Consider the following 26590-nt stretch of genomic DNA (forward strand, 5'->3'; position numbering starts at 1 on the left):
GCTCTTTAGGAGAGCCACCTAGATTGCACCCTTCTCGTTCGGGCACAAAATCTAACTGGAGTCTGGAGGAGGGTCATAGGGGGAGGAGCCAGTGCACACCACCTGATCTGGTAAAAGCTTTACTTTTTTGTGCCCTGTCTCCTGCGGAGCCGCTATTCCCCATGGTCCTTTCAGGAACCCCAGCATCCACTTAGGACGATAGAGAAATAATAAGAATTTACTTACCGATAATTCTATTTCTCGGAGTCCGTAGTGGATGCTGGGGTTCCTGAAAGGACCATGGGGAATAGCGGCTCCGCAGGAGACAGGGCACAAAAAAGTAAAGCTTTTACCAGATCAGGTGGTGTGCACTGGCTCCTCCCCCTATGACCCTCCTCCAGACTCCAGTTAGGTACTGTGCCCGGACGAGCGTACACAATAAGGGAGGCAATTTGAATCCCGGGTAAGACTCATACCAGCCACACCAATCACACCGTACAACTTGTGATCTAAACCCAGTTAACAGTATGATAACAGAAAGAGCCTCTTAAAGATGGCTCCTTAACAATATAACCCGAATTTGTTAACAATAACTATGTACAGTATTGCAGATAATCCGCACTTGGGATGGGCGCCCAGCATCCACTACGGACTCCGAGAAATAGAATTATCGGTAAGTAAATTCTTATTTTCTCTATCGTCCTAAGTGGATGCTGGGGTTCCTGAAAGGACCATGGGGATTATACCAAAGCTCCCAAACGGGCGGGAGAGTGCGGATGACTCTGCAGCACCGAATGAGAGAATTCCAAGTCCTCTTTTGCCAGGGTATCAAATTTGTAGAATTTTACAAACGTGTTTTCCCCCGACCACGTAGCTGCTCGACAGAATTGTAATGCCGAGACCCCTCGGGCAGCCGCCCAAGATGAGCCCACCTTCCTTGTGGAATGGGCCTTAACAGATTTAGGCTGTGGCAGGCCTGCCACAGAATGAGCAAGTTGAATTGTGTTACAAATCCAACGAGCAATCGTCTGCTTAGAAGCAGGGGCACCCAACTTGTTGGGTGCATATAGTATCAACAGCGAGTCAGATTTTCTGACTTCAGCCGTCCTTGAAATGTATATTTTTAAGGCTCTGACAACGTCCAACAACTTGGAGTCCTCCAAGTCGCCAGTGGCCGCAGGCACCACAATAGGTTGGTTCAGGTGAAACGCTGATACCACCTTAGGGAGAAAATGCGGACGAGTCCTCAGTTCTGCCCTATCCGAATGGAAGATTAGATAAGGGCTTTTATAAGATAAAGCCGCCAATTTAGATACTCTCCTGGCGGAAGCCAGGGCCAGTAACATAGTCACTTTCCATGTGAGATATTTAAAATCCACCTTTTTCAATGGTTCAAACCAATGGGATTTGAGGAAATCTAAAACTACATTTAGATCCCACGGTGCCACCGGAGGCACCACAGGAGGCTGTATATGCAGTACTCCTTTAACAAAAGTCTGTACCTCAGGAACTGAGGCCAATTCTTTTTGGAAGAAAATTGACAGGGCCGAAATTTGAACCTTAATAGATCTCAATTTGAGACCCATAGACAATCCTGATTGTAGGAAATGTAGGAAACGACCCAGTTGAAATTCCTCCGTCGGAACACTCCGATCCTCGCACCACGCGACATATTTTCGCCAAATGCGGTGATAATGTTTCGCGGTGACTTCCTTCCTTGCCTTAATCAAGGTAGGAATGACTTCTTCTGGAATGCCTTTCCCTTTTAGGATCTGGCGTTCAACCGCCATGCCGTCAAACGCAGCCGCGGTAAGTCTTGAAAGAGACAGGGACCCTGTTGTAGCAGGTCCCTTCTCAGAAGTAGAGGGCACGGGTCGTCCGTGACCAACTCTTGAAGTTCCGGGTACCAAGTCCTTCTTGGCCAATCCGGAGCCACTAGTATTGTTCTTACTCCTCCTCACCGTATAATCTTCAATACCTTTGGTATGAGAGGCAGAGGAGGAAACACATATACTGATTTGTACACCCAAGGTGTTACCAGTGCGTCCACAGCTATTGCCTGTGGATCTCTTGACCTGGCGCAATACTTGTCCAGTTTCTTGTTGAGGCGAGACGCCATCATGTCTACCATTGGTCTTTCCCAACAGTTTATTAGCATGTGGAAGACTTCTGGATGAAGACCCCCCTCTCCCGGGTGAATATCGTGTCTGCTGAGGAAGTCTGCTTCCCAGTTGTCCACGCCCGGGAAGAACACTGCTGACAGTGCTATTACGTGATTCTCCGCCCAGCGAAGAATCTTGGCAGCTTCTGCCATTGCACTCCTGCTTCTTGTGCCGCCCTGTCTGTTTACATGGGCGACCGCCGTGATGTTGTCCGACTGAATCAACACCGGTTTTCCTTGCAGGAGTGGTTCCGCCTGGCTTAGAGCATTTTAGATTGCTCTTAGTACCAGAATGTTTATGTGAAGAGACTTTTCCAGGTTCGTCCATACCCCCTGGAAGTTTCTTCCTTGTGTGACTGCTCCCCAACCTCTCAGGCTGGCGTCCGTGGTCACCAGGATCAAATCCTGTATGCCGAATCTGCGGCCCTCCAATAGATGAGCCTTTTGCAACCACCACAGAAGATATACCCTTGTCCTTGGCGACAGGGTTATTCGCAGGTGCATCTGAGGATGCGACCCTGACCATTTGTCCAACAGATCCCTTTGGAAAATTCTTGCATGGAATCTGCCGAATGGAATTGCTTCGTAAAAAGCCACCATTTTTCCCAGGACTCTTGTGCATTGATGTACAGACACCTTTCCTGGTTTTAGGAGGTTCCTGACAGGTCGGATAACTCCTTGGCTTTTTCCTCGGGAAGAAAAACCTTTTTCTGAACCGCGTCCAGAATCATCCCTAGGAACAGCAGACGTATCGTCGGAAAACAGCTGCGATTCTTGGAATATTTAGAATCCAGTCGTGCCGTCGAAGAACTACTTTAGATAGTGCTCTTCCGACCTCCAACTGTTCTCTGGAACTTGCCCTTTTTAGGTCGTGCAAGTAAGGGATAATTTAGATGCCTTTTTTCTTTGAAGAAACATCTTTTCGGCCATTACCTTGGTAAAAAGGCCCGGGGTGCCGTGGATAATTCAAACGGCATCGTCTGAAACTGATATTGACAGTTCTGTACCACGAACCAGAGGTACCCTTGATGAGAAGGACAAAATTTGGACATGGAGGTAATCCTTGATGTCCAGGGACACCATATAGTCCCCTTTTTTCCGGTTCGCTATCACTGCTCTGAGTGACTTTATCTCGATTTGAACCTTTTATGTAAGTGTTCAAAACATTTTAGATTTAGACTATGTGTCACCAAGCCGTCTGGCTTCAGTACCACAATATAGTGTGGAAAAATAATACCCTTTTCCTTGTCGTAGGAGGGGTACTTTGATTATCACCTGCTGGATATACCGCTTGTGAATTGTTTCCAATGCTGCCTCCCTGTCGGAGGGAGCCGTTGGTAAAGCAGACTTCAGGAACCTGCGAGGAGAAGATGTCTCGACTCTCCAATCTTTACCCCTGGGATAATACTCGTACGATCTAGGGGTCAACTTGCGAGTGATCCCACTGCGCCCTGAGACTCTTGAGACTACCCCCCCACCTTGAGTCCGCTTGCACGGCCCCAGCGTCATGCTGAGGACTTGGCAGACGCGGTGGAGGGCTTCTTTTCCTGGGAAAGGGCTGCCTGCTGCAGTCTACTTCCCTTACCTCTATGTCTGGGCAGATATGACTGGCCTTTTGCCTGCATGCCCTCATGGGAAAGGAAAGATTGAGGCTGAAAAGACGGTGTCTTTTTTAGCTGAGATGTAACTTGGGGTAAAAAAGGTTGGATTTCCCAGCTGTTGCTGTGGTCCCCAGGTCCGATGGACCGACCCCCAAATAACTCCTTCCCTTTATACAGCAATACTTCCATCTGCCGTATGGGATCTGTATCACCTGACCACTGTCGTGTCCCTGACATCTTCTGGGAGATATGGACAACGCACTTATCTTGATGCCAGAGAGCAAATATCCCTCTGTGCATCTCACATACATATATATAGAATGCATCCTATTAAATGCTCTACATGAATAAAATATTTTCAGTCAGGGAATCCGACCAAGCCAACCCAGCACTGCATCTCCAGGCTGATGGCGATCGCTGGTCGCAGTATAACCACCGTATGTGTGTATATACTTTTTAGGATATTTTTCCAGCTTCCTATCAGCTGGCTCCTTGAGGGCGGCCGTATCTGGAGACGGTAACGCCACTTGATAAGCGTGTGAGCGCCTTATCACCCTAAGGGGTGTTTCCCAACGTACCCTAATTTCTGGCGGGAAAGGGTATAACGCCAATATTTGCTATCGGGGTAACCCTACGCATCATCACACACTTCATTTTATTTTATCTGATTCAGGAAAAACTACAGGTAGTTTTTTCCACTCCCACATAATACCCTTTCTTGTGGTACTTGTAGTATCAGAAACACGTAACACCTCCTTCATTGCCCTTAACGTGTGGCCCTAATGAGAAATACGTTTGTTTATTCACCGTCGACACTGTATTCAGTGTCCGTGTCTGTGTCTGTGTCGACCGACTGAGGTAAATGGGCGTTTTTAAAACCCCTGACGGTGTTTCTGAGCCGCCTGGACCGGTCCTAATAGATTGTCGGCCGTCTCATGTCGTCAACCGACCTTGCAGCGTGTTGACATTCTCACGTAATTCTCTAAATAAGCCATCCATTCCGGTGTCGACTCCCTAGAGAGTGACATCACCATTACAGGCAATTTCTCCGCCTCCTCACCAACATCGTCCTCATACATGTCGACACACACGTGCCGACACACAGCACACACACCGGGAATGCTCTGACAGAGGACAGGACCCACTAGCCCTTTGGGGAGACAGAGGGAGAGTCTGCCAGCACACACCAAAAACGCTATAATTATATAGGGACAACCTTATATAAGTGTTTCTCCCTTATAGCATCTTTTATATATATACAATATCGCCAAAATCAGTGCCCCCCCTCTCTGTTTTAACCCTGTTTCTGTAGTGCAGTGCAGGGGAGAGCCTGGGAGCCTTCTCTCCAGCTTTTCTGTGAGAGAAAATGGCGCTGTGTGCTGAGGAGATAGGCCCCGCCCCTTTTACGGCGGGCTCGTCTCCCGCTATTTTTGAAGTTAGGCAGGGGTTAAATATCTCCATATAGCCTCTGTGGGCTATATGTGAGGTATTTTTTGCCTCTAATAAGGTTTTTATTTGCCTCTCAGAGCGCCCCCCCCAGCGCTCTGCACCCTCAGTGACTGTTGTGTGAAGTGTGCTGAGAGGAAAATGGCGCACAGCTGCAGTGCTGTGCGCTACCTTTATGAAGACTCAGGAGTCTTCAGCCGCCGATTTTGGACCTCTTCTCTCTTCAGCGTCTGCAAGGGGGCCGGCGGCGCGGCTCCGGTGACCATCCAGGCTGTACCTGTGATCGTCCCTCTGGAGCTAGTGTCCAGTAGCCAAGCAGCAAATCCACTCTGCACGCAGGTGAGTTCACTACTTCTCCCCTAAGTCCCTCGTTGCAGTGATCCTGTTGCCAGCAGGACTCACTGTAAAGTAAAAAACCTAAGCTAAACTTTCTCTAAGCAGCTCTTTAGGAGAGCCACCTAGATTGCACCCTTCTCGTTCGGGCACAAAATCTAACTGGAGTCTGGAGGAGGGTCATAGGGGGAGGAGCCAGTGCACACCACCTGATCTGGTAAAAGCTTTACTTTTTTGTGCCCTGTCTCCTGCGGAGCCGCTATTCCCCATGGTCCTTTCAGGAACCCCAGCATCCACTTAGGACGATAGAGAAATATATATATATAAAACATGCTGTGACAATAAAGAACACTATCTGGGAACTGTGCAGTAAAATGCAGCAAAGGGTAAAATCTTTGAAAATGATCCTTGGAAGTGCATTAGGAATTAGAGGACCAAATGGGAACAAATTCAGTGATCTATAATATCATAGAATATAATACAGGTGCTTCATGGTAATACAGAACGGGTACAGAAGTAAATGGATAAATACATTCAGTACAGAAAGACAGAATGTGTCAGAGGCACTGCATATTAAATTATACATGCAGTATGGGTCCCAGCAGTTATGAATGCAATAAGAACACTTACTAAACAACATCACAATTATCTAAATATGATTCACTTTCTGGAAGTGCTATTTGCTACATTGATGGAGTCTGGATAAAAGGGAGCACACAGTCATTTCATAGCAATTTACTTTTATCTTCTCTGCAGAAAATGTGCATTAAAATTACCAGAATACTTTCTATTTGTGACAGACAGTATCTGTAATAAGTTGAATCATACAAATATATTATCCCTTGGAGATATTACTTTAGTTAATTAAGCATATAATTATCCTTTGAACATTTTCTGACTATGTCAGTATACATTTTGTTTTGATTGAGCATACATAATATATGTCATATACAGGAATAATGCACAATATGTACCTATATGTTTAATAATTTTGTTATAACAGAGTAAAATAAAGTAATTTTTCATGTTTTTTTGAACCAAGATTGTTTGAAAGCTCAGAATCACCGGAGAATCGGCTGGTAAGTAACCTGGCTAGTCTAAGTATGGGTACACACCAGGGCGACATCGTGTAAAAAGCCCAGATTTCGACACGATCTAATGGAAAAAGGGCCGATTCGTACCTGTTTTGCAGACGATTCTGATCCGATATGCGTACCCGCCGCTCATATGCGTACCCGCCGCTCGTATGTCGAAATGGAGATCTAGACCTGCTGCAGTCGAGATTCCTCAATCCGACCTCCGAGTGGGTGCCAATTGCGTGCTGATTGTGTGTGTTTTGTCATTGTACGACAGTTGTGTGATCCGCGTCAATTTTAGGCCAAACGGCAAGACGGTCGCCTGGTGTTCCGTGTACCAAACGATGTATCAGATCCGACCGGTCGGAGTCGGATCGGAATCGTTTGACACAAATGCACCGTTTTTGCAAAATCGTGAGCCTCGGCCTGTCCAGGAGCTCCTGGGAAATTGAAGGGAAATCGTCTAACGATCGTCTAATGATCATCGAACGATCGCGATCGTTCTGGTGTGTACCCACCCTAAGCTTAGTAAATACAGTGGTAAGATTAAGGGCCAGATGCAGCGCAAGTATAAGTGCTAGTGGGTTCGGACATTTACACCCAGTGCTGTTCAATTATAAGCCTTTTTCCTTGTGTGGTAAATCCCCAGCTAACGCCCGTTAACCCATAGATTCCAGGATAAGTGCCCAGAACTATGGGTTAACACATTTGTGACACCCGCTACAAGGGCACTTAGCGCTGATTTCTGTTTGATGCTCGGGCTAACAATCATAATATTACTAATATGATATAATACTATTACGTTGAGTCTCCCATTTACAAAATGTTTGAGACCAGAAGTATTTTGGATATCGGATATTTCCATATTTTGGAATATTTGCATAACATGAGATACCTTGGGAATGGTTTCAAGTCTAAACACGGAATGCATTTATGTTTCATATACACCTAATACACAGAAGCTGAAGGTAATTGTATGCAGTATTTTTAATAATTTTGTGCATGAAACAAAGTTTGTGTACACGGAACCATCAGAGAGCAACGGTGTCAGTCATGCACAACACATTTTGGATTTCAGTATATCTTGGATATCAGATTTTTGGATAGAAGAGATTCAACCTGTATTAAAAAAAAACAAAAGGACAACCCCCTAATAACAAACTGTATTCCCTCCTCTTACCTTGCCTCAAACACGGTGCAGCGCATTTTACGAGACAAATCAGTGGTAAAAATTTCAATCTTGAGATGGATTTCCCCTTGTACTTCTTCATCAGGGTCTATTTCTGTTAGATTTAACCACCCATTATATCCTAGAAAAAAATATTACATTATTTATTAAGCTTAGAAATTTCCCAAAAATGTTGTATTCATGATTCTGTTTGTTGTAGCCAGTAAGAGCTCTCAATTGACCTCAGACAGATATAAGAGCACATAAATTTTCTACATAAAAGGGAAAATACCGATTGCTTTTGCATATGGCAGACGATTGCTGGACAGCAATATATTAACACTGAGATTTAGTGCGGAATCCAATTAGCTGCGGTGAATTAGCGCAGCTAATGGATTTCCCCCGGGACTATCCTATTAGTCCCGTAGCCCGGCACATATCAGGGATTTTGCTTTGCGAAGCAGAATCTCCGATAAGCAGCCTCAGGAGACCTGTTTTTGGCCAATAACACATGGGATCGAAAACTTATCCCGGACCCCATGTGTTATCACCCATTAACAGGTGATTTATCCCACAGTAAAAATGGGCTGTAACTGGATAGCCAATAGTATTATCGGTCTAAAAAGGCCGTTTTTACCATGCAGTAAATCACGGCATGTAATAGGATAGCGCCCTTAGAGTTGAGTTAAGACACACGTACTCCCATCTCTAAATATGTCTGCATATTTTGAATTAGTCTCGCCTGCAGCACAACATGGTTTTGCCAAAGTGTGAAATTGTATGTACTAATGGGATTTACTTCTAATTAAAGGAGGATCAATATGTGTATTGTGCATTTCCTCAGGTAAATGTCTGATTACCTTAAATTTACATAAGACAGTGGTTCCCAAACTGGGTACCACAGGGCATGTGCATGGATACCACGGGTTGGAGGTCGAGGACCAAATTATTTATGGTCAATGCTATAAGCAAAACCTTTGCTGTTGGCTGCAATCATAAAATATGTCAACAAACAGAAGCACATACCTGTCCACCACCACATAACTGAACCTAATGATGAAAGGTTACTTCATTTGGGTGTGGATGATAGGGTCGACAGTCATTAGGTTGACCACTATTGGTCGACAGTGACTAGGTCGACACGGGAAATAGGTCGACATAGTCATTAGGTTGACATGGAATATGTCTACATGGAAAAAGTTAACATAAGTTTTAAAAAAAATGTTGGTGTAGTTTTCTTCGTAGAGGGACCGGGAACCCCAATTAGTGCACTGTATCCGCTCGTATGGCTCGCTTTGCTCGCCATGCTACGGGCAAGGGGGGTTATTCCGAGTTGATTGCAGCAGCAAATTTGTTAGCAGATGGACAAAACCATGTGCACTTAAGGGGGGGCAGATATAACATGTGCAGAGAGAGTTAGATTTGGGTGGGGCGTGTTCAAACAGAAATCTAAATTGCAGTGTAAAAATAAAGCAGCCAGTATTTACCCTGCACAGAAACAATATAACCCACCCAAATCTAACTCTCTCTGCACAAGTTATATCTGCCACACCTGTAGTGCACATGATTCTGCACAACTTCTAACAAATTTGCTGCTGCGATCAACTCTGATTTACCCCCAAGGTGCCTCGCTCTCCTACCGCTGCGCTTGGCACAGGTTACTATTCCCAATCGTAGTCCACGTGGATCTTAAAGTATGAAAAAGTTCAAAAAAAGAAAGAAAATGTAAAAAACTAATGTCTACCTTTTCATGTGTCGACCTTGGCCATGTCGACCCAGTGACCATGTCGACCAAATGCATGTCGGCCAACAGTGGTCAACCTAATGAATGTCGACCTAATTTAATAATATTTTCTGAATCCTCAACAGGAAACTTTTGGCCTAGTGGTACCATGAACAAAATGCTGATACTGTAGGGCACCGTGATTTAAGAAAGTTTGGGAACCACTAACATAAGCAATTTACTTTAATTGCTCCATGCACTTCCAGGCACAGATAAAGGGTAGGCTAGTACGACAGTACTACAGCTAGTTCTGTTCATGCAGAGATCACCTGACAATTCTAACATAAAGTGTGTTAGATGTAAAGGTGGGCACACTTGGCGTGAGTATATCAGCTAGAATCCTTAAACAGATATGTAATACAGATGTGTCCTTCCACATTAAGCCTCACTACGTTATGTGCCACAGCACATAGGGTGTATAAGAGCCGCCAGCTCCAATGCGACTCGGCCAGTGCCCGATGACTTTTTCCCTCAAAAATGTTTTTTTCTTTTTGCATCGCTATGCGAATAAGATGAACAAGGAGACTACGCTGATTCAAATTAAATGCTGCATGTGTATATTCTGAAACTGCAAATGAAACTGTAGCTGTATACGAAATGCTGCGTTAAAGTGTTAGTGGAAAACACCGTATCATAACATTTCATATACAGGTACAGCTGCAGTCACACACATCTGTCTGTAACCAAGCACACAGAAGGCTTGCTTGCACAGATCTAGTCAATAGGGCAAAATAAATGACTTGCCATGGCAGTCACTTAATGCATTATATGCAGTATTTTGATTCTGCAGAACAATCTATCCCAATTGTAATGGTTTCTATATTTTAACAGCCTTCACCCCAGGATGGGCATTGGAGAAATTAGAGTGTCACCAATGCCACAGGAACATGAACTGTTGTTGCTAAACAGGTAACAATATAAAAACAGTTGAGAATGCAAAATAAAATGAAATACAAACAGAACGATACACTGACAGCAACACAACAGCCTACTTTCCAGTATTGGCCAATGTAACAGTATGCTGAGAATTGCTGGAGGAGCAGTTAGTAATATGAAAATATAAAATTAATATTGTTAGCACAACACCAACATATGCAGAACACTGAGTATTCCTTCACAAGAAGATGCAACTATTGTGGTATTAATGAAAATGAAACAGACACTGCAAGTTTGCAAATGTACGTACCAACTGTTCCGACTTCAATAAAACTGCTGAATGTGGCCTTTGCTATGAACCCCTGCAAACCAAAGCCTAATACTGCTGTAATGAAGATGTTTTCTGTCCAGTTTGGATATACAGTAGCTGTAGTGTTTGCATCCAGTGTAATGCGCTCAAGGCAGCAGCTGTAGGTGAAGTGAATGCAGAGGGATGTGGTTAAGATGCCAGCTGTCGGGATCCTATGCCGAAATCCCGACACACATCACAATCCAGATGCCGGAATACTGACAGGATCAGGAGACTAACGCCGGAATCTTGACAGCCGGAATCCTGACTGTAAGTATAGCGGGCGAGTCAGGGCTGGGGGAGTGTGTGTGTGTGTGGGGGGGGGAGTAGGGTGAGGCTGCGGGTAGGGTCAGGGCTAGGCACCATCAGGGGGGAGGTTTGGTTTAGGCTGCGGGAAGGGAGGGTTAGGGGGTAGAGGATGGGGGGGGAGGGGGGGCATACTTACCCCCCTCCCCGTTGGGATTTCAAATATTGGGATGCTGGCGTCAGTATTGTGGCCGCCGGCATCCAGTCCGCGGCGAAATCATACTGAACCCAACGCAGCAGCGTCTTCTCTGCAGTTCATATTAATGCCATATTATATTATATGCTCTCTTCACTAACAACCTCGTTCACATTTGCTCAGCTCACTTTTCTTGATTTACCACTGTTGTATATTTGATGTTTATTAAAGGTAGTTAAAACCATACTTCTACTAAAGCCTCATTTGTGCCTTGATTAGTGCACCCCTATAATGTATATACAAACTTCATTTACTTATTTTGTCCTATCTTGTTCTATAAAACAAATTCTCATTTTTTCATGTGGGCTCAATGCCAGCAACATAATATTCTCCCACCACCCAGTTCTTTCCTTCAGAAGGGTTCACTACGGTATGCCGGCGGTCGGGCTCCCGGCGACCAGCATACCGGCGCCTGACCGGCAGTGTGGCGAGCGCAAATGAGCCCCTTGCGGGCTCGCTGCGCTCACCACGCTACGGGCACGGTGGCGCGCTATGCGCGCCACGCTATGCGCGCTACGCTATTTTATTCCCCCTCCAGGGGGGGTCGTGGACCCCCACGAGGGAGAATAAGTGTCGGTATGCCGGCTGTCGGGATCCCGGCGCCGGTATACTGTGCGCCGGGATCCCGACAGCCGGCATACTGAAGACCACCCCTTCAGAAGGTACAAAAAGCTACTCTTCTGATAAGAAGATCTATGTATTCCTGTATAGAAAGGCATATTCACACATACATAGCACTGAATTGGATACTGAGCTAACCCTGTAACTTGCGTTCTTACAAACAGTAGCTGGATAAACTTCAGTGGGCTGTAACCGTCTTCTTGCATTTGTCTAATGTACATATTGAAGGATCACTGTATAAAATTTACCTATTTGCTGTGCAGCATTAAGGCCAGTACACACTAGAGAGATGTGTGCTGAGCGATCTGTCACACACTGCTCAGCACACATCTCTTTCCCCGCTCAGCACACATCTCTTCCCCCGCTCAGCACACATCTCTTCCCCCGCTCAGCACACATCTCTTCCCCCTCTCGTCACACATCTCTTCCCCCGCTCTGCACACATCTCTTCCCCCGCTCAGCACACATCTCTTCCCCCGCTCAGCACACATCTCTTCCCCCGCTCGGCACACATCTCTCCCCCCTCTCGTCACACATCTCTTCCCCCGCTCTGCACACATCTCTTCCCCCGCTCAGCACACATCTCTTCCCCCGCTCAGCACACATCTCTCCCCCCGCTCAGCACACATCTCTCTCCCCGCTCAGCAGACATCTCTCACCCCTCTCGTCACACATCTCTTCCCCCGCTCTGCACACATCTCTTCCCCCGCTCAGCACACATCTCTTCCCCCGCTCAGCACACATCTCTTCCCCCGCTCAGCACACAACTCTCCCCCTGCTCAGCACACATCTCTCCCCCCGCTCAGCACACATCTCTTCCCCCGCTCAGCACACATCTCTCCCCCCTCTCGTCACACATCTCTTCCCCCGCTCTGCACACATCTCCTTCCCCGCTCTGCACACATCTCTTCCCCCGCTCAGCACACATCTCTTCCCCCGCTCAGCACACATCTCTCCCCCCGCTCAGCACACATCTCTTCCCCCGCTCAGCACACATCTCTTCCCCCGCTCAGCACACATCTCTCCCCCCACTCAGCACAGCGCAATGTGTGCTGAGCAGGTGGGTGAAGGGGGGGGTGTGCGCTCATTTCACCCAGCGGGTGAAATGAGCGACCTGCTAGATTGTGCCTGTGTGCAGGCCAATCTAGCACCGGCGATAGCAACGCATGGGGCCGCGCATTGCTATTGCTATGGGGCATACACACAAGAGATCCATGGGGCATATACACAAGAGATCCATGTTAGTCAGATTGCATAGATTTTAAGAACGGATCTCTCCGTGTGCACCCCCCTTTAGTATGTCTGCTTACAGAACTCACTATATAATACCGTTTCATTGTTTCTCCATAATCCCTTTATCTCCTTCAAGTTTTTTCGTATCAATTTAACTTAGGTGGAATATAAGCAGAGGCGGAACTACCATTGGTTGCACCGGGGGGCCCTGAGGACTAAGGGGCCCACTGCTGTCCAGTCCAGCAATGGATTATTGCCACCCCTCCTCAAGACCTTTTTTTAGCAATATCAGATGAATGGCCTAGTGCAGAGAGCAGAGTGGGCCCCACTGCCTGAGGAATCTGCCCCTTACTTTAGGGAGGCATGGCTGACCTTGTGTATACCGGACTGATAGAGGAGTCCTGCTACCTACCAGCCCTGATGATCACAGCCACGTACTGTCTCTAATTAATAGACAGCTGTACATTATTTCTGATTCACTGCTGTCTGTGAATTAAAGGCTTATGTGTGTGTTGAGCAATAGATGTATAGGCGCTAACTCTAAAAGATGAATGTGTGATGGGAACTTCCCTTAATTAGTATGTATCAAGGCGATGTATAGTTCCTCCAAGGTCCTGTCTCCAAACTATCTTCTGCCAAATTCAACTCGAATAATCCCCGAGTTCATATGGAGAGGAAAGAAAAACCATATAGCATAGTACGTACAGATAATCAATGATATATATGCTCTATGCAGTCTCCTCCCTGAATGACACTTATTGGTGGTGTACGGGACAGAGATACTAATCCAATTACCAGATCTGTAAATTCAATTTTTTAACATGTGAATTAAAGGCAGCCACAACCAGTGTAACTGGCACTGTCAAAGTCTGCCTGACCGAGTGCCACACTGAGGAAAACACAAGGGGCTGGGGCCCCATCACAGACAGAGAAAGGGCCACTGTGTCCTTTCCCTCACCTAGGTACATCCCCTGTTCTCCGCACCATGCAGGACATTGTGCTTGTACCCCTGTTACCCACTGTCTCTCATTGTCACCCTCCCAATCACACTCTGCCTCCCCCTGCCTTCCGCTGTCAACCTCTACCTCTATTTGCTTTTGGTTGGCATCCTCTGCCTCTCTATGTCACCCTCTATCTCTCCCTATCACCCACTGATGTGTGGCATATTGTGAACTTGGGTTGTGGTGGAGGAGGGGGCCTAAATTATATTTTTGCACCTGATCCCACCACTCACAAGTTCTGCCACTGAATATATATGAAGTAGGAATGGACATCAAATGTCTGATATCAGAACCTGACATTGAATGGTTGCAGAGCTTCCGACACCAAATCACTAGTGCCGTGCGGTGAGGTGAGGCACAGCCTTTCCTGTCATACTAATGTATACACAAGAGTTTTGACCATATAAAGTATATGAAAAAAAGTATATGAAAAATACAAAGAATATATTAGAAATATCTTTGTATTATTCTAATGTTTATAGTCAAAACTCTAGAGTAAAAAGTCTATGGCAGACTTCCAGCACTATATACTGCTGCACTTGTGTACTGTATAATGCCCACATGTACCCTTGGCCTCATATATTGTGTGTAAATCTGGTCCTGGTACTAGCCAGTGCCTCCTGAGCCATTTACCTCACCGCATGTTCCTGCAAATCATGTGATGCAATGGTTACTAGCCATCACAACAAAACCATTCAATGGTACCATAGAGGACTTTAATGTGCGCCTACTGAAAAAGCAGCAAGAGATTCATGCACACCCACATGAGCTATGCTGCCCGGGGTCAGATTAAAAATGGGGCTTATGGGACTCCAGCTCCAGGCCTGCACATAAAAATAGGCCTATCATGATGGCAAGATGACAAGCATCTGTCGGCTTGCCACACACTTGCTTATAAATTATGGTATTAAACCAGAGGCGTCACTGGGTGTGGTGACACGAGGTGCGCACCCTTGATATCACAGCATGCCAGGGGCGCGTTTGCGGCAAAAGGGGGCGTGGATGCAATAAAGGTAGCATGGCCCCGTGGGATCTCAACTCCGGGGGCGTGCCCAGCATCTCCGAAGTTGCTGGGCTGTACTGAGCTGCCCCCGGAGACTGTCTCCCAGCGCTGTCGGCTCCTCTTCTATGACAGGAGCCGGGTGCTGTAGGAGACTTTCACACTTTAGCACCTGGCTCCTGTCACTGTGGATGAGCCCACAATAAGGAATAAGGCTGTAACATAACAGAATGTGGAAAAATGTAAGCGCTGTGAATACGTTCCAGATGCACTGTATATCTCATGACCTTCTCAGTCTCCAGATCTGATTCCCATTGCAGCATTTATGTAATATTCTCAAATGTGGCCTGAAACAGCATCTTCAACCAGGCGGCGGAAAAAAGGTGCAATTCCAGCGAACTCCATTCTCCCTCTATCGGCTTGTGAACGGCGCTTACGGATCCTCTGCGCATGCGCCGGTCATCTTTACCTAGTGGCACCCGTTGCTTTTGAAGAGAAAATAACAACTTTATTGTTCTTTTGTATGTACAGTCCTTGGCTGTCAGAGCCGACAGCCAGGGACATTGCTGTGCGCCGGACAACGACAGCTGCAGCTGTCGAAATTGATAGCTGTAGTTGTCAGAACGGTCAGTGGCACACAATTCATACATTGCCCGACACATCAGCGGGTTATCTTGTAGATAGCAGCACTGATAATGACGGAGGCGCTACTTGCCAGTAAACACTTTCATACATGGGGGAGAAGCTGTATCATCGCACATAACTTGCACTGATACCACTTCTCCCCCATAACACCACTTAATACATTCATATCTGAAAATTTCATGGACAAATATGTTAATAGAAAGCTCATACTGTACCTTTAGGATATTCTGCCAGGACGCTACGTGTTAAACAGACCTTTCCAATGACATCATCCCGACTAGAAAACAAACAAATAGCTCTTGTTATAGGTTGATGAACACTATTACTTCTGCTAATAATATATTGCTTCAATTTTATTACACTTGTGACTTCTCTTTTTGCAAACAACAAATCATCAATCATTTACCAGCAGTATATTTTGTATTACATGTGAGGAGGATCCATATAATGCAGGATCCATTCTGCATTATTCAGTTTTGGTTTATTTATCAAATTGCATCTCGCTTTAACAACACATCAAATTGAAGCAGAAACACTTCAATGTGTAACACGTATTTGAAAAAAATAAAAGAATTCACATTTTTGTCAAATATTTTTTAGCTGCAAAGATACATGAACCAAATACCCTTAAATAATTATTATTTAAAATTCTGCATGTTTACTGTGTTGCATAGTTAAAATGTGACCACCACTATCACCTTTCATTACTAATCAAATTCGCTATGGGGCCCAGTATAACATGCCAACAGCAGAAAATTACCTAAACCAACAATTATTCTAAACGCAACCTTTATTTTTTATGGCAAGTCACATGCATTAACAGCGCACTTGCAACATTTATAGCTGCAACAAACACTTTACCAGAACAAACCATTTCCAAAATGTGTGTATTGCTTGTTATAGGTTTTGTTTTATCCTGAAATGCTGCATTATTGTCCCTATGGGGTATATGCAATTGCGGTCGAATTCCCGAAATTGTCGAATTTCGGGATTTTTTCGCCAAAAAAAAAAAATTGTCAATGCAATTCAGTGCTTTCCGTCAAAAAAACGGACTTTCAAAATTCGACTTTTTGAATTCGACTTTTGTCAAATTCGACTTTTCTGCAATGATACAAGTGCTGCAATTCGACCAAAGTGTATTCAATTCAAGTTTGGAAATTCGACAATAGTGCTTTTAGACAGTAAATTCGTCATTTTCAATCCGCCACACTTTGGAGGGTGAAACCAATAAAAAAAAATTAAAACATGTTTTTTTTGGTGTTTTTTTTTTTTGGTAATAGCATATCTATTTATATTAGAAGGGTTTAGGTACTTGGTTTGTCTTTTTTGGAGGCACAAGTATTATTTATATATTTAAAAAAAAAAAAATATATATATATATTTATTTATTTTTATAGCTGGAACGGTAAAATCAAGGAAAAAAATGGCGTGGGGTCCCCCCTCCAAAGCATAACCAGCCTCGGGCTCTTCGAGCTGGTCCTGGTTCTAAAAATGCGGGGAAAAATTTGACAGGGGATCCCCCGTATTTTTAAAACCAGCACCGGGCTCACAATATTCTGACATTTTTCTCAAGGCTATCAGCCTCCCATCCGCAGCCCTTGGATGGGGGGGACAGCCTCGGGCTTCACCCCTTGGGTGGCTGGGGGGGGGGACCCCTTGATTGAAGGGGTCCCCACTCCCCCAGGGTACCCCGGCCAGGGGTGACTAGTTGGATATTTAATGCCACAGCCGCAGGGCGCTGTATAAAAGTGACCCCCGGCTGTGGCATTATCTGTCCAGCTAGTGGAGCCCAATGCTGGTGTATAAAATACGGGGGAACCCTACTCTTTTTGTCCCCCGTATTTTTTGCACCAGCATCAGGCGCAGAGCCTGGTGCTGGTTTTAAAAATACGGGGGATCCCCTGTCAATTTTTTCTCCGCATTTTTAGAACCAGGACCAGCTCGAAGAGCCCGAGGCTGGTTATGCTTTGGAGGGGGGACCCCACGCCATTTTTTTCCGGGTTTTTCCCGTTTTTTCCCGTTTTTTTAATTCGCGGCAAAATCCGGCAAATCGGGCGTTTTTCGCCCGCGGGACTGTCGAATCCGTTTTTCATTGAATATGGTGAATTCCGGCAGCCACCTGCCGGAATTCACCTGTCGAATTGTGTCGAATTAAAAAACGGCGATAATTTGCCGTGATTCGCCGTGAATTGCATATACCCCTATGTAACATACCATATGAAATAAGTAAGAAACAAAAAAAAATAATTTTCTCACATTTAGAGGGAATTCATTTAGGTACGATAATATTTAATCCATGAAAAACTGGACATTTTAGCATTGTTTTTAACGCAAGTTTCTTTTTCGGACAATTCAATTAGTGCCCATTTTTTTCACCCGAATTTGTATCTATTTATGGGCGAAAACAAATAGAATCCATGATAAGTTTACAGACCTACTGTATGTGTTTTCGCTGCCGCTATCGCGAAAAAGGTCTATATTTCACAGGCTTTTTTTTTCGTAGCCTGCTGAGGTCCCAAAAATTCCTCGATAGCAGCTGCGACTAGGCCGACTTCAGGGTTAACTGGATATTCCCCCTCAGCCTTTTCAGCCATGAAGTGACTTGATTTTAACTGTCTCAGTTATATTTAGAGTCCAGTTGCAAGTGTAGATACTTGCAATAAGTGAAGACCCTCAAAAAATAATAGAAAAAAAAACAAAAGAAACCAATACCTCCTAATTCTATGGTGCTACAGCAATAGATATATACAGGTTTGTGTCGCTAGGGAATAAAGCTGTTTTTATTACTATTGTTTGTGACATATACAGTAGGTTCTCTACTATTGGCTGTTGAGACTTCTGGCATCAGGGTCAATTCACTAGGGCACATCACTCTCTTATTAGTTTGTGGGATCAACATGTTTCTTCAGATATCCTTTCACTTGTCTACTTAGGGTAGAGCAAGTTTTTTGCTGGTGGAAAATCCTGATTTTAAGGAGTAAAGTGAAATATAGTGAATATTTACAACCCATTGGATGGGAATAGATGGCTGTGAAATGCCAAACTATAGATACAGGGGCATTTCAAGACCAGAAGGGGTCTGTTGACTGCCCTCTCCACGACACTGCGTCGGCAAATGCAATCAAGACTCTGGCACCAATAAAAAATGCCCCGGGAAAATGGCGCCAGCAGTACAAGTAGATTCAGTGGGTGCATGGTGTACAGTGTGAGCCCCACATGACCCAGGGGCTCATGTGCCCTGCACTCACGCCACCCATTTTATATCCGCTCCTGTATAAACACAACAAAGCCGATCACTTCAGTGGCAAAATGTTAGGTAAACACGCCCCAAAGATTATCTCTGTTAAGCCCATTATGACAGCTAGGACACATTCTCTACAACAATGAGGCAGTGTTTAAGCTAGAGTTCCATGATTGCCATATTTGTTATATGGTTTCTCTACAGTAACGCAAAACATGTTTCAGTCACGCCAATACATTTTGTGCCAAAATTCAATCATGCCCAATTTCCTCTGTATACTCTATTCCTCTCTCTCTCCTGTCTTGTTCTCATTACTTGTCAGCTACTTCTATATGTTTAATGTTCACTTTTTAAGATAACTGAAATATTAGTGATTTCAAACAGGCCATGTCATAATACAACTGTTCAAGCAGTACATAGAGGAATACACACAAAGGGGCTTATTCTGAGTTGTACACAACGTGGCTATAGATGTGGACAACCGCAGAAGTCAGAATTACTACCTTATGCTAATGTGAGACTACGTAGGGCTAAGGCAGAGGTGCATGTGTGAGCTAGCTGTAACCCATGCTGCCCACTGATTCTATGTCAGCAGCAGCAAGCATCACCATTAGTATCTGCACTTGTACCACTCCCATGCTGACAACGGCAGCCATGTTCAGATGACAAAATTGCACCTGACAAAGTATCCACATACATCTAGGCTCCTGGTACGTGGCAGGAACAGCCCTCCTAGTAACGCCATTCTGTGGCATAACTTGGTAGAGTCAAGCATCTTTTTAATCAGCATGAGTTGCTTGTGCATCCTATTCACTCAGTGATGTGAATAAGATGCAATTTCGGCAACAAAAGACGCCCTGCGCTTGCAGAACTGACAGCTCATTCACGCCAGGCATCTCCCTTTGAGTGGCGTATTGAGGCAAGATGTATGAGGACACATCTGAGGAGTAGGTGCTATCTTCGATGTTGAGACCGATGGTGCACCTACACTATGCAGATGACACAAGATTTTAATACATAATCCGTATCAGCAGCATCTAAAATATTGTTCACAAATATGATCAACAAGTTGAATAATTTTGCTTGCACATTTGCCAAATATTTGTATGATTTGCATACAAGTACAATGTTTGAGGGTCTGTGGTTGTGCAATTCTATACAAACATGAAATGTCGGCATTCAGAATGTTGAATGTTATGATGTTGTCATGGTTAAAATGTTGACACTCTAAAAGTACACACTACACGAAGTGTGTACCTAGCAATATCGCGGACAACGGGTCCTGGCAGGTGGGCTGGCATTGGCAAGTACATACATACACACTTGCCGATGCCGACAGCGACAGAGTGACGGCAGGGGCCATTGCTGCATTCCACAGCATGACCTTCGCTAGCAATGCCTTCCGTAGGCCCTACAGGCAGGGCCGACGAAGGATGACGCTGACGATGCACAGGAGCACACATCAACGACAGAGGGGGTCATTCTGACCTGATCGTAGCTGTGCTAAATTTAGCACAGCTACGATCACTGACACAGACATGTGGGGGGACGCCCAGCACAGGGCTAGTCCACCCCACATGTCTGGCCCGGTCCCACCGCACAAGTACAAAAGCATCCCCGCTTTTGTACTTGTAGAGTAACTCCCAGCCAGCGCAGCTCCTGTGGCTGGCCGGGAGATACTTGTCGCTGCCAGGGTCGCAGCGGCTGCGTGTGACGTCACGCAGCCGCTGCGGCCTGCCCCCCTCGCATGGTCCGGCCACACCTGCGTTGGCAAGACCGAGCCCCAAAAACGGCGGCCAAACACCGCCATGCCGCCCCCTCCTGCCCAGTGACCGCCTCCGCCTGTTAATCAGGCAGAAGCGATCACTAGGCAGCGACGGCCGCCGGCACATGCGCAGTTCTGACCCGATCGCACCGCTGCAAAAAACTGCAGCGTGCGATCGGGTCGGAATGACCCCCATAAAGCGTTCACACTTGAAGATTTGAATGATGTTTTTTTTCTGATCTGTCGGAATAGGGCACATCGTTCACAATATTTTCTAGTGTGTACCCAGCATAACACGTCAACATCTGGAAAATGTTGACATGGACAAAATATCAACATATGAAATGTCGATATAGTAGAATTATTGATATTAGTTGACATTGTGAACATGTTCACATTATGGTAGTGTCAATATGTTACAAGTTGACATTACCCATCTAAACATGATGAACATGTCTCCATGTACTATGTCAAAATACAGTGCATGTCGACATTATGTAGTCGACAGACTATGCACATGACCTACACCATAATATATGTATATGCCTTGCGTATGTGTTATAAAATTTGTTTATCTATAAGACTACCGATGTGTCCTCTTACATCATTGCTACAGTCACGCTAAACAGCCCTTGAAGTCGCGCCATACCGTGGCGGGACTCGCTAGCGCCAAGCATCTTTTCTTGTGTTTTTCTTTCTGTGAAAATGCATCTCGGACGCAAAGTAATGTAATGGGATGCACAGGCAGCTTTTGCTGATTACAATTATATGCAGTATGTCTATATTCTGTGTGTGACTGCAGCTGTATCTGCATCCGAAATGCCACGTTAGTGTTTTCCATGAAATCATTGTAGCATAGCATTTTATATGCAAATACAGCCACAGTCACACACAGAATTTAGGCACGCTGCATATCATCTTAATCAGCAGAAGCTGCTTGTGTGTCCTATTACATTACCTTGTGTCTTAGACTCATTTTCGTGGAAAAAATGCAAAAAACACGCTCGGCACTGTGGAGTCACACGGCACTCATGTGTTATGTGTAACGTGACCTGTAGCGCACAGGAAGTATGTAAGAGGACACATCTGTATTTATGAAAGCCAGAAAATCCCTAATTCCTGTGAAAATGCACATTTTCACTAGATGTAAAGACTCTCCTTGTTTAGCAATGCTCACAGCCTGCGCTGACAGTCACCAGGTATTACTGGTGCAGCTCATGGCAAGGGTTAACCTGGGATAAAGCATAGAGAAGCTAGACACCGTATACAGGACCTGAATTAGAGATGGATGCAGTGATGATTTGTGTAAGCAGTGGAGCCACCACACATGCATATAAGCTGCACTGTGCGACAGTCTTGCAACAGTGGTCACAGAGAGGATTTATTCGCAAAGTGTTTGACAGTCATGGACCATGTGAGGGGAGTAACAGGAAAGCGGCAATGTAAATGCAAGTGTGTCGCATTTTTGGCTGCATGTCACAGATTGCGCAGCGTTTGCAATCACGTACACAGTTACACTGGTTCCAACATCTTATTGCCAGAGGCCATGCTGCATGACCATAGGATTACTCGGAAGGGCAATGTTTTACTGATGTGCGTTCAATGATTGTCTCTTTGTATGCAAGCAGCAGATCAGAGATGCTGCCAGTGGGAATCTCAATATAAATCCCTGCAGCTGCGACATCTGCATATTTTTTGCACAGCCGCTGCGTACAAATTTGTAGCTGCGGTGTCATTAACGTACAGTACATCTCTGAATCAGGCCCACAGTATTTAGGAAGGACAGCGGCAGTACCTGTACCAAGTGACTGTTCCCTTATGCTTTCTTCATCCCTGTATATAGCTTTATTATTCAAAGAAAGGATTTTCTTCTTACAACTATATTCATATATTATTTGGGCGAAGCTTGTGCTCTTTCTTGGTTATATTTGTGCACATGCGCACTCAGAGACACTAATGCACACTCAGAGACACTGATGCACACTCAGAGACACTGATGCACACTCAGAGACACTGATGCACACTCAGAGACACTAATGCACACTCAGAGACACTGATGCACACTCAGAGACACTGATGCACACTCAGAGACACTGATGCACACTCAGAAACACTGTTACACACTCAGAAACACTGTTACTCATTGATGCATACTCAGAAACACCGATGCACACTCAGAGACACTGCCAGGGCATAAAACAACAGCGTAACATTTCCACGCTACAATCAGGGGGCTAAAGAACAGGTTTTAGCATTTGCTGATAGGAGCTGTTGTCCCAGCATGTGTACAATTATAAACTGACCCAAAGCTACTTTATATCATTTATTGCTGCTAATACAGGCAAGAAATTAGTTATCGGAGCAAATCTGCAGGAAATAAATAAATATGCTCCTACATCTTGTAGTGAAAGAATGACAGTGATACTAAGGGGTATATTCAATTAGGATCCGACAACCCCTATTCAATCTCATCTCAATTCGAAAAAGTCGAATTGAGATGAGGGACCCAGAGGAGGAGGGAGGGGTGGAGCCGCGGGGAGACCAGCGGGGACATCCGCGGGCAGACAGAGGAGAGCAGCGCTACAGTAGCGCTGCAGGAGGATGTCATACAGCTGCCCGACCTCACGGCAGTGTCCACCCGGCTCCAGCAAGCGTGACCTCACTTGCTGGAGCCGGGTGGACGCTGCCATGAGCGGCGCGGCTATGAGACATCCTGCTGCAGCGCTGTGCTGTAGCGCTGATCTCCCCTGTATGCCCGCGGCTCCCCCCGTCTCCCCGCGCCCCCCCCCCCCCCCCTCTCCTCCTCTGGGTCCCACATCTCAGTCCGACATTTTTTTATGTCAGACTGAGATGGTCGAAAAGGGGGCCAAAACCTGTCGGTTTTGGCCCCGTTTTCAACACAAGCACGTGGATCGGCAGCTATTCCGCTGTTCCACGTGCTTTTCGACAAGTCGAATTCCTAGACTTGTCGAATATATTGAATAGGTTGGAACCCCTTCCGACCTAAAAAAAGTCAAAAACTGCCGTCTTTTCGACAGACTGCAGCTTTCGATGTCAATTAAATACACCCCTAAACCTGTTTAAAAAAAAAAAAAAAAAAACTTTTCGTGATCAACAGATGTAACTATTCAATATAAACTAATAGACAATAGAAATACATTCATTATTCATGTTAATATAAAACTTCCATGGTACCACAGGCAGAATTTAGACTGTTCTTTTTACCTGAGTGCATCTTCATCCATAACATAGAAAGATACTGAATGGAAATTAGGTGGCAGATGGACCTTATACTCTTCTCCCCAGAATGGTGACAAGGTTTTCCAAACAGTTGCTGTCCTAAGTAAAGATCACATTATACAGTCAGTAAACAAACGAAAAAGGCATTCAATGATACTGTGCTTATCCAATACACAATGGCACTGTGCTCATTCCATACATTGGTACTGTACTTATTCAATGCACTGATACTGTGCTTATTCTGTATACCGATACTGTGCTTATACTATACACTAGTATTGTACTTAATACATTGTTACTGTACATATTCAATACATTGGTACTATGCTCACTCAATCTAGCGGTACTCTGCTAATTTATATACACTGCTATTATGCACCTTCAAAACACTAGTGTCAAAGAGGTATAATAGTTATTGTATTAAAAATTAACTGAAGGCCACAATAAGAAGACACTTGAGAGTAAGGTTTATTGCATTCAGATACAGGGGTCTATTCATGAAGCAGTGATAAGTGTGAGGAAGTGAGCCAGTGGAGAAGCTATGTATAATTTTACAGAATGCACTTTATAAATGTTACGTCACCACTGATTGGTTGCCATGGGCAACTTTTCCACTGGTTTAATTCTCCACTCTTTTCACTGCTTCATGAATAGACCCCACAGTAGTTAAAAAGGGGTGTAGTATAGAAGATCTACAGTAATTAGATAGACAGTCATTATGTCAATCCCATATGGTCAACATGCATTAGTTGACAAGTCAAAAGATCGACATGGAAAATGTAGACAGTAGAAAAGGTCGACCCAGGTAAAAGATCAACAAAGAAAAGGTCGACCCAGGTTTTTACTTTTAGCACATAGCATGCTGGGTGGCTTCACACTATGCTAGGCAGCCCTGAGCATGCGATCGTATGCAATTGCAGTTTTGCTAAATTAGCAAAACTGCAACTGATGCTGAATAAGGTCCCAAATCCCACATTTGCCAATAGATGAATTTCTGACATCGCTAAAAAAAAAAAAAAAAGTTAAAAATCATCTGTTAGAAATTGTGGAATTTCGACCCTGAAATACAATTGACCAAACATCGGCCAAACATCGACTAAAAATCGATCCAGATAGATTTTTAGAAAATATACCCCTAAATCCCACATTTACTAACACATGATCTGATTTTTGAAATATTTTTTTTTAAACGATGTCAAAAATCATCTGATAGTAAATCTGTGATTTAGACCCTGAAACACAAAATCAATATAAAAAAAATTGACCCAACATTATCCAAAAATCGATCAACATCAACCAAAATCGACTTTTAGTAAATATACCCCTTGATTTCAACATCATCAAGTCTGTTTGGGATTACATGAAGAGACAGAAGCATTTCTTTCTCTGGCACTGGCAGGGGTCAACCTTAATTCGATGCGTCCACAATTAAATTGTGGATGCATAGTGAGGCGGCACCACACATGCTGGGTAGCCTTGACCAGCATGTGAGGAGATGGACGCAGATCTTGCTGCGTATGTATGATATTGAGGTGAATCAAAGAGAGGAGCAATATGGTAAATACCAGACATTTGACACTCAGCGCACTGTAAGTTGGTGTTCCAATCATGCCTTTGCGGAACTTGTTATGAAGACGTTATGCAAGGAACCCAACTAAAAGTGACTGCTCGGCAGAGGAACCTAATTGAGGCACAGAGTCTCACGGGATGCGGGTTTGTACCTGCTCCTGGGTCTATTGTAACCTTCCACAACTTTTCCCGCTGCATCTCCATGGCAAACTTCCATGTAGCATAGTTCTCTGAACCTTTCAGCTTAGCAAACTTCATGCTGTGCCCTGTGCTATACATCCTTTCTGCACTTGTATAAAATGTCACTTTAAACTTTCTCTGTTTGATTACTCAAAAATACTCAGGGGGTTAATCTTCAGGCACGGGGCTGGGCCCATAACATGTTGGCAGAGTGTATTGGAATTGCCTGGTGCAGACATCAGTCCACACACTTATGCTGCTTTCACATCGCAAAACCTGCTTTTGAAACGGTTCTTTAAACGGTTCTGAAAACGGGTCTGAGCAGTTAAACCCCCTTCACATCGCATGTTGTAACCAGTATATTACCATTTCATTACCGTTTTGGTACCTTTCACACTAAACCCGTTTCACCCATAGAAAACAGTGGATGTCATTATAAATGGACTTTTCTGGCCCACACATTATTAATAATTATTAATTAATTAATTATTAATAATTTGGATAGTCGTACGATGGAACCAAGCAGCTTCAAGCATTTTAACCATGTTTTTATATATGAGTGCATCCTTGACTGTCCCAGTTATTTGTCTGCAGATTTCCTTATCCCCTCTGATTCTTAGCAGCTCCCTCACCTCTTCATCACTCCCAAGTTGCCATTATATAATATATTTGCAGTAAGAAAACGCTTCTAAACCCACTTTCATGTGTCTGATGTGTTTTTCCTCCAGCTTCCTGCTTCTGCCTGGTGACATCACACATGGAGACAGCCTATCACCTCCTGTGGCTTGGAAATACCGTTTCAGAGCCTTTCACACTGCACA

General features: G+C 44.7%; 1 protein-coding gene across 2 annotated transcripts in view; it reads right to left on the minus strand.

The window, feature by feature from the left end:
• Positions 1-26590, minus strand: part of LOC135030582 (ras GTPase-activating protein 4-like) — a 450090-nt gene that overhangs the window by 100714 nt on the left and 322786 nt on the right. For both annotated transcript variants that reach the window (XM_063953945.1, XM_063953944.1), the window contains exons 3-5: positions 24006-24119; positions 15990-16051; positions 7777-7906 (exon numbers count right to left, since the gene is read on the minus strand). In XM_063953945.1, coding sequence (XP_063810015.1) covers positions 7777-7906; positions 15990-16051; positions 24006-24119 — 306 coding nt within the window. The remainder of the gene's footprint in view (positions 1-7776; positions 7907-15989; positions 16052-24005; positions 24120-26590) is intronic.

The sequence above is a fragment of the Pseudophryne corroboree genome, chromosome 2 (assembly GCF_028390025.1).
Source record: "Pseudophryne corroboree isolate aPseCor3 chromosome 2, aPseCor3.hap2, whole genome shotgun sequence".
Taxonomy (NCBI): domain Eukaryota; kingdom Metazoa; phylum Chordata; class Amphibia; order Anura; family Myobatrachidae; genus Pseudophryne; species Pseudophryne corroboree.